Genomic DNA, 17,779 nt, shown 5'->3' on the forward strand with positions numbered 1-17,779 from the left:
TATTATAATATTTTATATTGTATAATAAGTAATATAAATTTTATTCGTGAATGTACTATGTGTATTACAAAATATGTAATATTTGTTTTCCGTAAGTAAAATTAGGTCCTTCTAGGCCAAGGGTCGGCAATAGGCGGCCCGTGGGCCATGTCCGACAAGCGGAAGAGAAATAACTGGACCGCCAAAAGTTGTCTTAATTTTCCTATATATCCTATGTATCACTCCCCCTGCGTTCATAACAAAAATTAAACTAATATTGAAATCGATTTCATTAGGCGCTGAGGCAATAATAATGGTTTATAATTATCTGTAATCTGTGTTGTTGTTGAACGTGCCACAGTCACGGCTGCGGGCCGAGTCACTTGCATTCGCGTGTGTGTGTGTAAAATACAATATTCAGAGGCGATCTATTTTTATGATTTATTAGGAAATTACGATAGCGTTCATCGTATACCGCTGTTTGTAATAGTCACGATAACAGAACACCTACATTGAACCTACTTCTTGAAACATAAATATTATTTAGTTCAATTTAATCGTTTTCGCGTTACATTTGTCGTTCGTCGAGAAATTATTATTATAATTATTCGTATTCGTAGTCCATCGCGTACGTAGTGTTAAAACTTATTTATTTATAAATATTATTCATGTGCAATTGAGTATGTTTTCCAAAAAACGTAAAGTTGATAATGAAAACAGAAAGTTTCTGGCTGAGTGGACCGAACAATATTGTTTTACACTTCCAGTAAAACCTCGAGCCGTTCCAGTTTGTCTCATATGCAACAGTACAGTTGTTGTCGTTAAATGTGCTGATTTAAAGTGTCATTATGATACAATGCATAAAGATTTTGAAAAAAAATTTCCTCTTGACAGTGCAGCGCGTAAAAATAAGCTCCAAGCGTATCTCTTGTCTTATAAAAATAGTACGACTATGTTAGTACAAAGTATGAGTGGACAAGAAAAGTCAGTAGAAGCAGCATTGCGTGTTTGCTGGACGTTAAATAAGCACCAAAAACCATTTACAGACTCAGAAATTGTAAACGAGTGTATGTTGGAAGTAGCCACTGCACTTTTTGAAGAAAAAAAGCACATAATTAATGCTATTCAAAGTATTCCTCTATCAGCAAGAAGCAATACAAGAAGAACAGAATTATTGGCCGATGACAACAAAAATAATTTAATTCACATTTTAGAGATGGCTTCTTGCTACGCTATTGCAATTGATGAGTCATGTGATATTGTTGATTCCGAGCAGATGTCAATTTTTGTGCGTTTTTTAGACGTTGAAAGTAAAGTATTTAGAGACGAGTTGCTAGCATTATTGCCATTGAAATGCTAGACTCGAGGAGAAGATTTGTTTAAAACTTTTGACGACTTCATGACTAAATCAAATATTAATTATGATAAAATTGTGTCTATTTTAACCGATGGCGCACCGGCAATGGTTGGTAAAGAAAAGGGATTTTTTAAGAGAATCAAGGATAAGAATGCTGAAATACTTTCATATCAATGTATAATTCATCAAACATCCCTGTGTGGCAAACTTAGTACAACACTGAAGGAAGTAATGGACATAATGATCAAGTTGATTAATTTTTTGCGGTCCCGATCTGCTCTTCAGCACAGGCCGTTTAAAGATTTTTTATTTGAATGTGATTCAGTGTATTCGGATTTACGTCAACATAACAATGTCCGTTGATTAAGTAAAGGCAAAGTGATCGAACGTTTTTGGAGTATAAAAGAAGAAGTAATCACGTTCTTGGTATACTTGGATTCAGTAGAATCAAAACAGTATCATAAATTCTTAACAAATGAGAGCAATATGCTATCTGTGGCATTTTTAAAAGACATTCTTGGATATTTAAATGTACTTAATACTGAGTTACAAGAGCAAAAAAAGTTAATTTGTGATTTGATATCAAGTGTATCTACATTTCGACGAAAACTTGAAATCTTTGAAGAATATATGAAAAATCAAGATTTTATTCATTTTCCAACAATCCTAGAATATAAAAAGACTTCCGATATAGACTGCAGTATGTTTTTAAGTTTTTTATCGGACCTTGGTGAAGAATTTGGTAAAAGATTCAAAGACTTTGCAGAAATTGGAAAACTGTCTCAATTTTTAAAAAATCCGTTTGAAGTTTCTCCAACTGGAGAATGAATTGATGTTGCTACAAAATTATTCAAACTTCCAAAATCTTCACTTCAAATGGAAATTATTGATTTTCAAGAAGATATCTCATTGCAAATGAATAAAACTTCGTCTACTGAAGACTTTTGGATAAAGCAGGTCTTGGATAAATACATGAACTGTAAAATCCGTGCCATAAAATTAGCTACTATGTTTGGCTCCACTTATGTATGTGAAACTTCGTTTTAAAAAATGACGTTTTTAAAAAACCGATACCGTTCAAGATTAACAGATCACCACCTTGAAAACACTTTACGCATTAGTTGTTCTCAAAGAATACCAGATTTTAAAAAATTGGCTCAAGAAAAGAAGTGTAATTTTTCTCATTAAACTTAAGTATACAATTTTGCTATTATTAGTATGAATGTATAATTACTTTATAAATAATTAAATACTTTGTCTTAAAATGTGTTTTTAATACAAAAATAAATACATTAATAATAAAATTAAGTTTAAGATTTTTTTTGGCTCTCGAAATTTTTTTTTTTAAATATTTGGACCACCATATAAATTAATTGCCGACACCTGTTCTAGGCCTGTTCTAGGCTATAATGAAACAAGTTCGATTACCGACTGGCGTTTTCGTTGAGGGGTGACCCCCCCAAGACCTATATGATATATAGGTCATGGTGACCTCTATGATATCGCGCCTCTAGGTAACGCTAATATTATTCGTTCCAACATATACCTCAAATCGCTAAACAGCTTTTATTATGTCAATTTAGATTTTATAGCGTTATGATTCTTTTATAAATATAATGCAGTAAATAATAATATTTTAATCACAACATTATAATGGTGCATATTAATTAATACGTATAGTAACTGATAATTTTCAAAGCTTGAATTTATAAAAGGTTTTAAATTTATATTACTGCAGGTTTTGCATTCAGTTTTCAAGCTTTATTTCGTTTTTTATAATGATTAGAAAATATACTCGAACGCGGCGAACTGCAAGTATTTGTAGAAAAATGAATAAAAAATGAATGAAATGCGACTAGACGTTTACTTGATTGACCGATTTTATTTTTAAAATTAATTTCTTTCTGCCTAGCGTGAATATATATTTTGGCTGTCTCTCTACAAGTTTTGTTATTGGTATTTTTTATTTTAAACTAAAACGACCCAAATACTTTATGAGTTTATTGATTTTATTTTCATTCATCTGTTGTGACAGTTCTATAGCCGTCAGTTATTTGATTTTCAAAATTTATTTGTGACCCATCGCATGTTATTAAGCCTATGTTTCTATTATGTACTTTTTTTTTATATATTATTCAGTATTAGTTAGTCATCTATAATTATTTGATTTAAGTCATAAAATATTTTATATTTTGTCAAAGATCAATGTGTTTACGCTCATTAAAAGCACATAGACAACTACATAGGCGGGCGCAGACCTCTTTTACAGGATATGCAAAAAGGTGTCACTGCCTACCCCCAACACCACTGACAATTAATTTAAGCGTTCAAAATTCAGGTAAAAATATACAGACAAATATCTAAATACCTAACTATTTAATTTAAAGTTTTAATTTTATTTTCCTAAAAAAATGACTGAATAGCCATTTCCTCATTGTTATAACTATCCTGATAATTAAAATTTAAAATAAATTTCGAAAAAAAAATTAAATACATAACACTTGAAATGGATTGAGTGATATATTTAAATATGGTAAATAATAAAAAACGTGATTAGGAATATACTTAGATTAATAAACAAAATAAATTTAATAAATAATTATAATTGATTATAAAACAATTCTGTGTTCAGTCTAGTTTTTAATATCACCAATGTCTTTGGAATTTTAATTTATTGCTCTATAGTTGAAAGCTATCTAATATATTTTAAAACATAGTACTTCTTAATTTCATTAACACATTAAATCGTTAATATAGTATAAAATTTGAGTTTCAAAAATAAACAAAAATGTCTGGGACTAAATATAGACTAAATATAAAAATATAATAAAAAACATAAAGCAATACAAAATCACATAATATACATTTAAAGACCAAATATGGTGATCAACAGGTCAAAATTACTATCAACCTATCAAGAAATTATTAAATCATCTGACAAATAACTTAGTAACGCTGTTTTAATTGTCGAACATTAGGTTTACTTAAAAATATTAGAAAAAATTCAAAAATATAAACATGAAGTCAATTATTCTTGATTTTGTTAAATTTGATATATCTATCAAGTTGTGCATCTAATTCATCTTTGTATGGCATTTTCTTTTCGCTATTCTTACCATCTCTACCACCACGTCCTCTGGAGTTACCATGGATATTTCCAGGTTTGCCCCGGTTACCTCTTACTCCTATAAAGAAAAAAACAATGCACCGTCGAAGCAAACCGATAACACATTATGCCATTCAATACCTATATTGTTCAATACATCACATAATTCCAAAAAAATAGTTTGAGCATCTCCATGTAATAATCTTCTTAAACAAAAAAATCTTTCAACTGGTTTTTTTTGCTCGGATGAATAATATCGGATAACAAAAGACATTTGCTCATTGTGACCAATGTCACTTGTTTCATCCGCAATGATTGAAACTTTTTTTTCACAAAGTTCAGTAGAAATTTTTCTTCAAATAATATTAAAAATTGATAAAATTAGGTCATTTTGGATATGGTTACTTGTATATAACGCATTTCGAGGTCCATTATCTCAATGAACTTTTAATACTGGATCATATTTTTTAAGCAAATTTACTAATTCTAGAAACAACCCTTGATGTAATTCTGAACTTTTTTCAATATGTCCACAAAATGGACGGCCACCTAGTCCTAAGTATAAAGTAACATCAATAAGACGAAATATTATTTGTCTGTTACACAATTTTTGTTTCACTTTTTGAGCAAGTTGAATTTCATTACCTTTGTCTATCAGAACATCTATAGATTTACAGTTTAAAAAATTACTCATTGAAGTAGTACTGTTTATATGGGACTTGGAAAGCTAATGATTTCTAAACTTTTTAGTTCCTAAATGCCAATTATTAAAACCCAAATGTGAGAATGTCTTATCTCATTGTCCATTATTTTTTCTATAAGAGTGTAAAAAAAACTCTACAGCTGAAACAATAAGCACGATCTAATTTAACACTGTATTCCAGCCAGCTGAAACTCTTAAACCATTCTTTATGAAATTGCCTTAGAGTGCTTGAAATTTTGGTTCTTGCATAGTTTTCAAAAATTGATTGATAAGGACCTCTTTTTATACGATCAGATAATTCAATTTTATTAGAAGGCAAAGGAGTTGCTGAATCTAGAGGAATCAGGAGAATATAATTGGGCTGGTTAGATGGTAAGAGCATAGTACAATCTGAAAGTAATAGTATATGTATATATTTGTAAATTATAACACAGTTAAAACATTAATACAAGCTGAAACAATAAATAAATCTAAACGGAACAATGTTAGTTATACAGCAGTGGTTATAGCAACATACATTAAAACATACATTTTACAGAATTTATAATTATAAATTATTATTATAAATTTGCTTGTAACTGATAAGAGCTACCAAAATAATCAAATAAATAATCAAATGCTATAATACCCACAATTTATTGTTACTGTATTTTTATGAATATAAAATAAAAGCAAATACTTAGTTTTAAATTATAATGTAACTAAAACATTGAATATTGGTACAACAAAAAATAATGACTGGCTATATAACATAATATTTAGGATATACAGCGATGGTGATTAGTGATTACTAATTAGTTAGACACATTAGAACATGAACCAGGTCCCTGTTAAACAACACCAAAAGAATATAATTACATTTAACATTTACTTCATAGAATTTATTAAATTGAAAGTACATATCTTAACCACATAGTACATATCATAATCTATCTTTGAATTGTTTAAGTCTGATTCTTTCTTAATAGCAGGGCTTAAAACCGTTCCTAATAAAGTTGGTAATCGGCTCCGGTAGAGCCGAAAATTTTTTAAAACCAGTAACCGGTTATCGTTTAATTTTGATATTATGGTAACCGGTAACTTTTTCTTTAAGGATACTTCAAAAACTATAATAACCGTTAAGCCGGGTTCACACTACACCGTGACGTGTATTTTACCAGACCGTGTGCTTTGAAAATGTGTGATACCAATATATATCTTATGGTGATGCTATCAAATTTTGGTTATATATTTTTATAGTTTTCTTATTAGATATAAAATATTTTCATAAGTTTCAATAAATAATAACTGAAGAATATTAAATTATGTAGTAGACAGTATGTATTATATTATTATTAGGGCTCCGAACTTAATGCACTTAAAAAGTACTAAATATGCATGCATTTATGCGCTTAAAAAAGTACAAATATGCTTCAAAAATATGCACTTAATTTTTTTTAACACAAAAATGTTCATAAATAAAGATATTTTATTAAATATACGCGTACAAAATAGTACAAATGTTGTTAGTATATTATACTAAGCTAAACATAATTTCCAGGTATACATATATAAGATAAAATGAAATAAAATAAATAATTTGAAATTTAAAATTTTCTTTCAAAATGTTCCCATTAGGTTTTTCATAGTCATGAAAATAATTTCAAGGTTACTTACCAATAAATTGAATAGCCCAATAAAATCATGCAAATGTAACACATTCCGAGCTCTTTGTTATTATGAATAATGTTATCATAGAATATTAAATTATTACCTACTATTAAAATCGGTAACCACACGCTTAAAAGTTGGATAAAATCAACTTCACGGTATCTTATGTTTAATGAGGTAACTTGTGATTTATTATACGGTATATCTTGATGTAACAATATGGTTCAGCCAATCAGAGATAATTATTTTAGAAGACACGACACGGCACGGTGAAGTGTGAACCCGGCTTAAATCGTTTAAAAACCGATAATAAGGTTTTTTGGTAATCGGTTAGCAGTTAAAACCGGTTTTAAAAACATATTTTTCAATTTTTTAATCATATTTTTAAAATAGTTTTTTTAGGTGATTCATGGGTTGATAATATAACTTTTATTATTATAAAATCAAAAATTTAATATGCTTTAATTTGATAGATTTCACTAAATTTCAATATTTTTTTTTCAAACTACTTTAAAGTTTAAAACATTATGATCAAGATAATGATAATCAAAAAACTAAATTACATAAAAAAATTGTATTGTTATAATTTTCTTATTTATAACGGTAAAAAACTGAAATTCAATATAATAATTTTCTAAGATGACACAAAGATTGATACTTTGCCACAGAACTTTTTATTTATATTGTTTATAACCTGGATGAGTAGATAACGACAATATTAAAATATCATAAATAATAAATGGACTAAGTCTCTATTTCACCAACTATTTCGTAATAAGAATCAGCGCGCCATGACGACAACGTTTATGATGGTATTTATGGTGTATAGTTATACCTATACATATATATATATATATATATATATATATATATATATATATATATATATATATGATATTCACAACAGATAAACAATACTCGACGGCCATTAATCGGGGGAAAATATTTAAAAATAGCTGGAAAATTAAATTCAACTATAATAGTATAATGTATCATGACATAATTCAAGTATTAATAACACGAAAAAACCGTTAATTATTTTGGTCGGTATTAGGTTTTGGTTATAAAACCGGGATTGAAAATACGAGGTAATTGCTTTCATGTTAATATTTAGATATTTACCTTATTACCCATAACCAATAACAGCTTCCAGCATTCCAAAACTAAAAATGGTTATCGGTTTTTGCTTCTCAAATTTACGGTTTTTACTGGTTTTCGTTACAAACCGGCTACCGATTTTAAGCTCTGCTCTATAGTATTTTCTAATGTAATATTCTAATGCATTATCAAAAAGAAAAATTGTATTTAATTGACTGAATCAGTAAAACTGTTTACTTTAATATTTTACTTAAATCATTGACTTATGATGATTGATCACACATCAACAACGAGTTATCCGGGTAGTTTGTATTTTTAACAATAAACATTGGATCATCTGGATCATTTGTAGGAACATTTATATCAGAAAATGTATTATATAAAATAAAATTTGTAATTAAATGCATTTAGTATTTTCATAAAATTTTTCTTACCTTATTTTTCTTTAGGTTTGAAAAAATTCAACAGTGTATTTTGTTTTTTTGAAGCCATACCAATTATAATATAATTTCAATTATTACGATTTAAGAATTAAGATTCAGTATATTAATCATAGCACAGAATAAAATTGACATGTCTATGATATTCATTGTTATTATTTTATTAATTGAAAACCAGAATACCAGATAACTGATGTGATAAACACAAAAAATTGGAGGGAAACACTATCAATCAAAAATTCATAGTTATCTCGATGAACGGATTATTATTTGTGTAATTGACAATTGTGTATTATACATAATAATATTATATATTATATATATATAAATAATATGATACAGAATAAATTATACCAACTCTCAATAATCAGTTTTAAATAATTAAACAATGTTTCATCAACAATTTATAGTAGGCACACATTTTTGCTGGGTGTGCAGCTGCACACCCTGCACACTCCGTGCGCACGCCTATGGGCAACTAAATATAATAATATAATTATATTAGTTATGATTTATATTAATTAAGCTATTATTTTGAACATTTTTATTTTTATTTTAAAGTTGCAAAAAAAAAATCTTGATGAAAATTAATTGGTTAATTAGGTCACTACTCTCACATACACTGGTATAAAATCCCAACAATAATTGGCGATTAGTAATGCTTTGTGACATTTCTATAAGGTTGACTATTGTTATTTGATAAAAAAAGAATACTAATCAAACTTGGTTTTTAGTATATCAAGATGAATAATAAAAAAATGATTACCTAAGAATTAATAACTTATCAGAAAACACATTTTCAAAGGCGTTTTACTCGGTAGATCATATTTCTCTTATTCATGTCTTAGATAAGTTAGGCATTCGAGATCGGCTTTTGTTATAGTTTCACTCTTACTTAATTGATAGTTGGCAATTTGTCAACTTAGGCTCTTTACACATTGTACGACCGGATGAGAAAAAAACTGAATAGTGATATTATTTTAGCGGATTAAAAAACATTATAAATTCGGTCATATTACTCGGTCACGGTAAAATAACCCGGCCCTGTACCGTGAGGAGCCGGACGGTGCGTTATATTTGGTGGCGCAATGTTTTCATATTACCATTGATTATAAATACTAGTATTTATAATCAATGATATTACCTAGGTATACGATCTTATTCATATGGTAGAACTAGGATATACATAATTTCATTACAATATTTATTGTGTAATGAAAATGTGATGGACATTAATTTATTCATGTAATATCTCTATACCTCACTAATGGATGTGTTAAATTTGAATAAATGAATGTTTACGCTGAAAACAGCATTTGTGTAACTCATGTTATCATTTTCGTGCGATGCGTAGCAATGCGTTGCGTATCTGCAGCCATCATCGGCGGCCGTGATAAGCATCCGTGTGCTACAAGCCGGATACGTAATCGTATTGTTATCGTCGCGTGTAAGTGTTCGTTATTACACGTTTTCAAGTTTTTGTCGGTTATGTTTTTCAGTAAAAGTTATAGTCATGCTCTCTAGTGTCACAAAGTTCATTAATTTCGTGTGTTTTTCTATTTTGTCTGGTGGTACTGAGGCATTTTATCTTCATTGTGGTGTTCGGCGGTTAAAGCCTTCGTGATGAATGTCGTCGACACCGTCTCGTTCTCGTCTTTGTGTCTTCTGGTGTGCACATTAAATTTCATTTTGTCAAGTGTTCATACTTCCGCAACCATTTTGTTCAAATCACGTTGTCGAGTATTATCATTTTCGTTTGTGAATCGACCGTTTGGTAAAGTATCGTTCGAGGTAATCTAATATTGTCCAGCAATTAATTTCATTATTTTTCAATTTTGCCAGCGATCACTTTGGGAATAACTTAGTTTTCATTCGTTGTGTCATCGTTCAGGACTGTGGATCATTGCAGTTTTTTTGTTGGTGACTGTTTTGTTGATCGTACGTACCAGTCGCTGTGACTTAATTTTTATTAAAAAGAGATTGCCCATTATTGCTGTGGGCTCTTAATTAACCGCACAGATAGGACACATTGTATACGAAAAAGGATTCTGAACGGAGATGATTTGTCAGTCTAGACTCTAGGATATATTATATAACGTATATATATATATATTTTTTTTTTTTTGATACAAGTAATTTATTTTTCAAGTAGGATTTAGGACGGGTTGCACACTTCGGACTTCCATAACCCATACGTTATTACGGAATTTAACTGCAAGAAGTACAACTTATAAGAAACCTTGTATTAAATTTTAAAGATTTATTGGATAGCCAAATTTTTTTTATTGACATTTCAAAAAAAAAAAATGCTCTAAAAAATTGAAAATTTCAATTGTCTATAAATAGCTTAAAAAAAGTCTAAATGTTTTGAAAATTGAATCGTATACAAATATTGATAACTTAAACGTTTAGTGAAAATATCAAGTATTTAAATTGATTGGTTTTTGTGTTACAGCAAATTAAAAAAATCCCTTTTACCAAAAACTAGTTATGCGTAATAATTTTCGTTTTCCGTTACTTTTTTAGGGGTTTTCCTGACGCTTTTGTAAACTTTTGACCCCTAAAGTACCAACTAGATTCGTTTTCCTTTCAGAAACGGGGCTGAAGTCAAAAATTTAAGCACTATTACTGCTCCAAAAGGTAATGACAAATACAAAAAAAAAAATAAAAAACACACATCATTGTAAAATCAATACATTCATCACTTTGTTCAGAATCTAAAATACAAGTATTTAGATTAAATATATAGATTAACATTTTAAATGAGTCGGATGATGGAAAAAATGATTATCTACGTAAAAATATAAAGTAAGTGTTGGAAATTTGAAATCATTATCAACCAAGATCGGTTCATCAAATTTAAAGAAGCACACTGCAGTAAGAAGTACTTTTTTTTAATAGTATTTATTATTAAGTTCATATATTTTTTATTTTTTTCAATTTAAACTTTAAAGTAACGTAATTACTTTTTTTATTGAAAAGTAATTTCATTATATTCAAGTAATGAGTAACGTGTAAAGTATCAAATCCAACATTGCTTTTGAAGCATGAAAAACTTTTGCTTTTTAACTTAATCTTTTTAAATAACGACAGAATTTGATGAAGAATTTATAATTAACCTCGTGCAAGATAGACTAATGTTATGGAACAAATTATATGGAAATAATTAAAAAACTTATTTTCGTAGATCATTAAGTAATGTGTTAAATAAATCCATTTTCACTTTTTTAGATGGGGTAAATCCAAAAAATACTATTTTTCGGATGTTTTTTGCGGCGATATTGTATTACCATCAGTTTTCTTATAAAACTTAGCTTATACACAAGTATACTAAGATGGTTTTTGGAACAGAAAAAAAAATCGTGCAAAAACCATGTATTAATTAGTAGTGGTTGATCGGATTTTTGTCGTTCGGTCAAAATCGTATAATGTATAAACATTATTCGGTGTTACATTTATACCTAAAATGTATAGGAGGTACAAGGTGTCATTAGGAGTTCCTCAAGGTTGAAATTCTTTATTTTTTCTATTTAATCTTTTATTATCAATACTGCAATTCTTCTCAATATTTTTTTTTTTGTCATGGATCATCATAGGCGCAACCAAGGAGGAGGTTTAACCCTCTTAAATTTTTCATAGCTCTTCTAGATTAAAAATAATGAATCTCAGAATTTCGTGTTTGAGATTGAGATAAAATCTTATTATCTATGGAAAATCTATGGACATCTATCTTAATACACGAAATCAAGTTTAACAATTCTTGAATTCGTATACACCATTAATGTGAATTACTGCTGATTTTTTGGGAGGCAATGATAAAGGATAGTCTTGTTAAAATTTTAATTGAACCTATAATAATGAGTATTGACAAAAGTTTTCTGTACCTAAATTAGTAGATGAATTGTGCGGTCTATATTATCTTGGTACTTATAGCCCCCTCTCAAAAATGTAAGCTGTAGTTGTGCATTTGTGCAAGCTTTATTGTAAGGATTTTTTCCAACTGCACAAATAAAATATATGTTACAAGGAGGCTTCGCCCTACACTCTCCACGCTCATTTTATTGATTCTGATGAAGCAGATAATGAATTCAAAGACGTAGAAGTAGCCAACATTGGTTTCACTAACCTAATATTCAAATATTTCGTAATGTTTATAATTTATTTATTTTTATTGATATTTCATGAACGGTCAAATCGTCTTTTATAATAATAAAGTGCACATTTTCGTTAATTCTACAGCACATTTTATTGTTCCTAATGCACAATTAGTGTCCTACTGCACCTTACAATAAAGCCTATTTGTGTACCATTTATCACAGATAACACTACATTTTTGTATCAATTTTCTTCAAGTGATTGGGAAGTTCTTCAATCGTCAATTAATCGTTTTGTCATCTGGTGCAATGATGTCGGCTTAAATTTCAATTCTGATAAATTTAAAGTCTTTGTCCTTTTTTAGATAGGATATTGTGTAATATAGACTGCTGTTATGTGTTACTTAAATTCAGTGCTGGATAAAGGGGAGGGCAAAAGGAATAGTTACCCTTGGTGGTAATTTCTTAACCTTGAAAACGAAAGTTTTGAAATTTTGTAATGTATTTTTATTAAGAATAATTATTAATTATTGAAAAATGTGTATAACAAATAATAATAGTAATATTATATTATATCGCTTACCGAAAAATTTTATGGCGAGTGAACATTTTACGTATTATTTGTATGACCATATTATTATTCGGCGTTTACTAGTTGAGTTTTCAAGACCCTTATTTAGTCTAGATAGGTCCCAGTGTTTTTCAAATAGTACTTATACTAGTTGGGTCCCACAATTTTACAAATACAATTACAAAGTACATTTTATAAGTTAGGGAAAAAAAATTTCACTTTTAATTTTTATAGGACTGTCAGTGATCTATAAATTAGAACATGAATTTTTTTTTAAGTTTCTAATATATGGCATATAATTATTGATTGAAAATTAGAACACTAGTAAATGGAGAATAATTAAAATAAATTATTAAAAAATTTACCTACTCAATTGGTAAAAATTTAAGCAAATGAGCTTTTACAAACTCAAGTCTATTAAAGTTTTAACATTACCAAGTGTGTCAATACTTGTGTTACAGTTTATATTATCAAAGCGATGGGACCAATCCAGCATGTTATGGTTTTTATAGTCGGACCAAACTCGTGTTATCGTTTTTTTAGTTAATTATTAACCAATTAGTTGTTTATTTTTACTATAAATATTATTTTTATACTGCTCTGAATTTCTGAATTTTCTATTTCTTTAGTATTATAGTATTATTTTCGAGTATAAATTGTATACAATATGTTTACAGCAGTAATCACACAAACCCATAATTGTGTTTGTTGTATACCCGTATGGCTGTATTATAATTTATAACTATTAGATTATTAAATTTGATATTTAAATGCTATTTTAAATTTGATATTTAAATGTTATATTAAATGTAATATTCAATTTTAAATGATTTATTAGTACACTACTAAGAATTTTTTTTTATTCTATCGTCTTTCGAGTCTCGTAACCGTAGTCGTAGTCACGTTAACTGTTAAGTCATATTAACTGAAAAACAAACAAGCGGTTTTATTTCAATTACCTAATATGAGTGAAAGACGCATTAAGTTAAGTGATGCTGAATTTTAATATTAGATAATAATTGTTCTATTATATTAAAATTACCGATGTTACGAAATGTTTACAAATATAGACTGATTAAATAATTTTATCACTGTTGTTATTTATACAATTTTTTTATGACGGGTACAATGAGTTTTTAAAGGGCGACATTTTCAAATCTACCTCCAGACGGTATATTCGTTAATCCGGCACAGATTGAGTGGCATGTTAATTAATTTATATTGACTATGAATTCATAAAAAATAACACATTTGTTGTTTGTTTAAATCTAAAAAATAGTTTTCTTATTAGAAAGTTTAATCATGTTTTGCAGTATTGTTATTTGAAATTTATAATATGTACTTTTTTATAGAAAAAATAATAACGATTTGTGGATAGCTATTATTCTGTTTATTTTCCTAAACTCTGAGTGAAGCGAGAAGGCTATTAGTTTTATCATGTGTTTTATTTTTAGTATCTATGAACATGAGTTTGACTATAGACCGATTGCTTCAATAACTGCAATGTTGGAAGATTTTTGATCCGAAGTTGTTCAGTAGACTTCAACCTTTTTGACTCGCCATCCACTTTTCTTACCATATTTTTTGCGACTTATGTCAGTTTCGTTAGTCATGAAAACCAAAAAAAAGTTAAAATTGCTTAATATATGCCATTGTAAAAGTGCTTCTATAATTGAATAAATAAAAAAATTCATATTTTTCTAGATATCTATGCAAAAATAAATTTTTATTATAAACAGGACTCGGGACTTAAAGTATTTGCTTATTTTTATGGCTTAATATAAAATGTAGCAGAGTAATATGGAAGTGTATGCCATGTTATAATACGTTAAATTATGAAATTTTAAAGTGCTTTTATTTTGTTGCTTTTTTGCATATGTCTGCTTAATTATAAACGATGACGTACGCTACTGACCTGACCCAGATTTTTTCAACTATTTATAAATATTGTTTACATTTTACTTTTCAGAAAATCCCTCGGAAAATCTATAAAAAATAAGGCAAAATGCCTCGAAAGTCAAAGTTAAGACTTTTTTATAGTAAAAAAATGTATTGATTTTTTTGACTAAAAAATTATAATATAGACTACAATTTTTTTGTTTTTATATTTTTGTCATCTTTAATTATATATTCAGCATAGTTAAAAAATATGTCTACTATTTTAACATCTTCATGTAAAAAGAAAATTGAGAAATTTTGCTAGATTTTTCCTATTTTGGGTAATTTTTATTTATATTGTATATTTTTGTTTAAATTTAAATTTTTAAATGCTTATTTGAGTGCTTATAATTATATTTTTAGGTGCTTAATTTAATGATTTTAAGTGCTATAAGTCTCTGCTAACCTGCTATAAGTTTTTTTTCTGTATTATTAATTATAATTTATTATTAATAATATAGAAAAAATAGTTCAATATTTGACCAGGAATTTTTTCACAAAAAATACTCCATTTCGGTTATACTCCACACTATGTACTACGTAATTTGTAGATAAATGACAAGTAAATGAGTTTTATCGATGAAGTTGGACTATCGCTAAACCATTACTTCATTTGATGTCCATTCTTATCTTCAACAAAATAATTCGTTTTCGGGTTTAATCAAAAAAATAATTTTCGAAATTTTATGAAATATATAATATAATATTATATAAGTAATTATAACGTACCTATATGAATTTTTTAATTTTTAAACTGAAGATTTATCGTGACCCCCCCAGTTGAAGACCACTAGCATTAATATCATAACTTAGGGATGATTATTTTACAAAATTGCTAATAGTTTCCTTGATAGTTGTTAAAAACTGACGAAAATTAAAATGCAAACAGCAAACAGCAAAATTTACAGCACACCACTTTTTGACCAAATCAATTTTATTCTTTCGTTGCAACTCAATTAATAAGAACCGTATTACCTTTCATCTTACCTTTCATTATAAAAACGTACAACGCCGGAAGGAGGTTTTGAGAGGCCGAGGCAAATATTTCACGGGACCTTAGAATATTTTTTCGTAAAACTAAAAAATTTTTCTTGAACGCCTAATACAGAGGTTCCCAACCTTTTTGGACTCGCGGCACCCTTTATTATTTTCTAAAAATTTGGGGGCACCCTATAGCCTATGCCCTATACTCTATAGTTTATACTGAATACGCAATAATAATATATCGTATTTTAAATTTATATTTTGTAACTTCGGTTTTATTTAGCATTAATAAACAATAAAGATAAGATAAAGTCACAAGTATTTCACCGTAATAATAACTTTAAAACTGTTCACATCAAGTCTATAGCAATCGAACCAGTATGAAAATTAAAATAGATTGAACATCTCAGTATTACTATGTAAAAATGATATGTGTTATATAATTAATACATTAATACATTAAATTATATTGTATATACCTAATTAATTATACATAATAGGTTTTATACTATAGACATAGAGTATAGTCTGTTTTATTACTCAAAGTGCTATATTTTTCATAAAAGCGTTTAAAAATAAGTATATATTTCAAATATTTTTGCAGCACCCTAAATTTAAGTTCGCGGCACTCTGGTTGGGAACCTTTGACCTAGTACCTACTCATAAGAGTAAAGGCCAATGCATTTGTTTTTCTTCTGACTGTGGATTGTTACAGCTGCAGCAAAAAGTTCTTGACATTCTTCTTATCAGTGGTTTTAAAATCCGGTGGCTGGTATGAGCTTTACGCCTATGACGTACTAATTTGACTATGCATAGTAAAATGATTGTTTTTAAACCGAATCGAAGTTGTAAAAGAATGATAATACTTACATGGCTGAATAAAATATATTTACTTTTTCATTGCGTTTATATTATATTTAAGCACAGCTGCAGTGCACGTTATAAATATCGCGATATACACGACACATATAACGTATATATTATTAAATATAATAGTTCTTTCTAACGGAATACGCTGTTCTCGCGTGAACAACACATATTAAGAAAAGTTTATCTAGACACGTTACGATAATAAAATCATCCATCACGTGCGCACCAGCCAAATTTAACCGCTATGGCGAACCGTCAGGATTTCAAATTTTGTGCCGTGATAAACATGCATATGTATATGTAACGTCTATACCTGCCATGCGTACATATGAACACGATAATTTACGTTCATTTTTTTTCTCTGCAATTTTAATGTATACATTTACGTGCACAGTGACACTACTGTACTTGTATACGACGTGACTGGGTCGCGGTCGTGTTTACAATGGTATATTTTACGAATTACTTTATATATTTTCCGTCAAAGCAAACACGCTCGTTTAATTTCAAACGTCACATACACACACAAACACATATAAACACGCAGGGATTTTTTTTCAAACAATTTATTTTGATCGTATTGCAAAAGAGAAAAAAAACAAGACATTACTTCTGTAGTCTACACTGCACAATGTATGTACTGAAAATATTGCAGTGTACTTCAATCGGTCGGCGAGTTTATACGTGAAAAAAAATATCACGTTTACAGAGGTATGAATGCACGTACAGCGAATGTCGCTGAAGAATTAACTATAAGTAGTAATATTGCAACACCTCTTAAACATCAGCTCCGTAAAGATATGTTCGATGTATAGTTTTATTTTGATGATTACTTCTTGTATTGAAGAAAATCAATATCCTCGTGTCACATACGGTACGTATATTCAAGATATGATACTGCTGCGCCGCGGCTGTGTATATTATGTCTATGTAATGGCGTATTTTTAAATTGTTTGTTGGGGAAGAGCTTACAATCAGTGGCGTCATTT

The 17,779-nt window shown here is 28.5% G+C and overlaps 3 protein-coding genes and 1 long non-coding RNA gene across 4 annotated transcripts in view; 3 read left to right on the forward strand and 1 right to left on the reverse strand.

Moving 5' to 3' along the window:
- The first annotated feature begins 661 nt into the window (after positions 1–661).
- Positions 662–1,339, forward strand: LOC112683877 (EPM2A-interacting protein 1-like). Its single transcript, XM_025555066.1, has one exon. The coding sequence runs from the start codon at positions 662–664 to the stop codon at positions 1,337–1,339; it is 678 nt and encodes a 225-aa protein (XP_025410851.1).
- Positions 1,340–1,441: 102 nt separating this feature from the next.
- On the forward strand, positions 1,442–2,164 carry LOC112683878. Its single transcript, XM_025555067.1, has 2 exons — positions 1,442–1,652; positions 1,710–2,164. The coding sequence occupies exons 1-2, from the start codon at positions 1,442–1,444 to the stop codon at positions 2,162–2,164; spliced, it is 666 nt and encodes a 221-aa protein (XP_025410852.1).
- A 3,614-nt stretch (positions 2,165–5,778) lies between these two features.
- LOC112683937 lies at positions 5,779–8,479 on the reverse strand. Its single transcript, XR_003148626.1, has 4 exons — positions 8,328–8,479; positions 8,144–8,230; positions 7,918–8,070; positions 5,779–5,972 (listed from the first exon to the last, which is right to left on the reverse strand). It is a non-coding gene; the product is annotated as an uncharacterized LOC112683937 (long non-coding RNA).
- Positions 8,480–17,417: 8,938 nt separating this feature from the next.
- LOC112683897 (protein FAM183B-like) overlaps positions 17,418–17,779 on the forward strand; it is a 21,935-nt gene continuing 21,573 nt past the window's right edge. The window contains exon 1 of the mRNA XM_025555093.1: positions 17,418–17,664. The gene's annotated coding sequence lies outside the window, so the exon portion shown is untranslated. The remainder of the gene's footprint in view (positions 17,665–17,779) is intronic.

This window comes from Sipha flava, unplaced genomic scaffold (assembly GCF_003268045.1).
Source record: "Sipha flava isolate LNK unplaced genomic scaffold, YSA_version1 237_pilon_pilon, whole genome shotgun sequence".
Classification (NCBI taxonomy): Eukaryota; Metazoa; Arthropoda; class Insecta; order Hemiptera; family Aphididae; genus Sipha; species Sipha flava.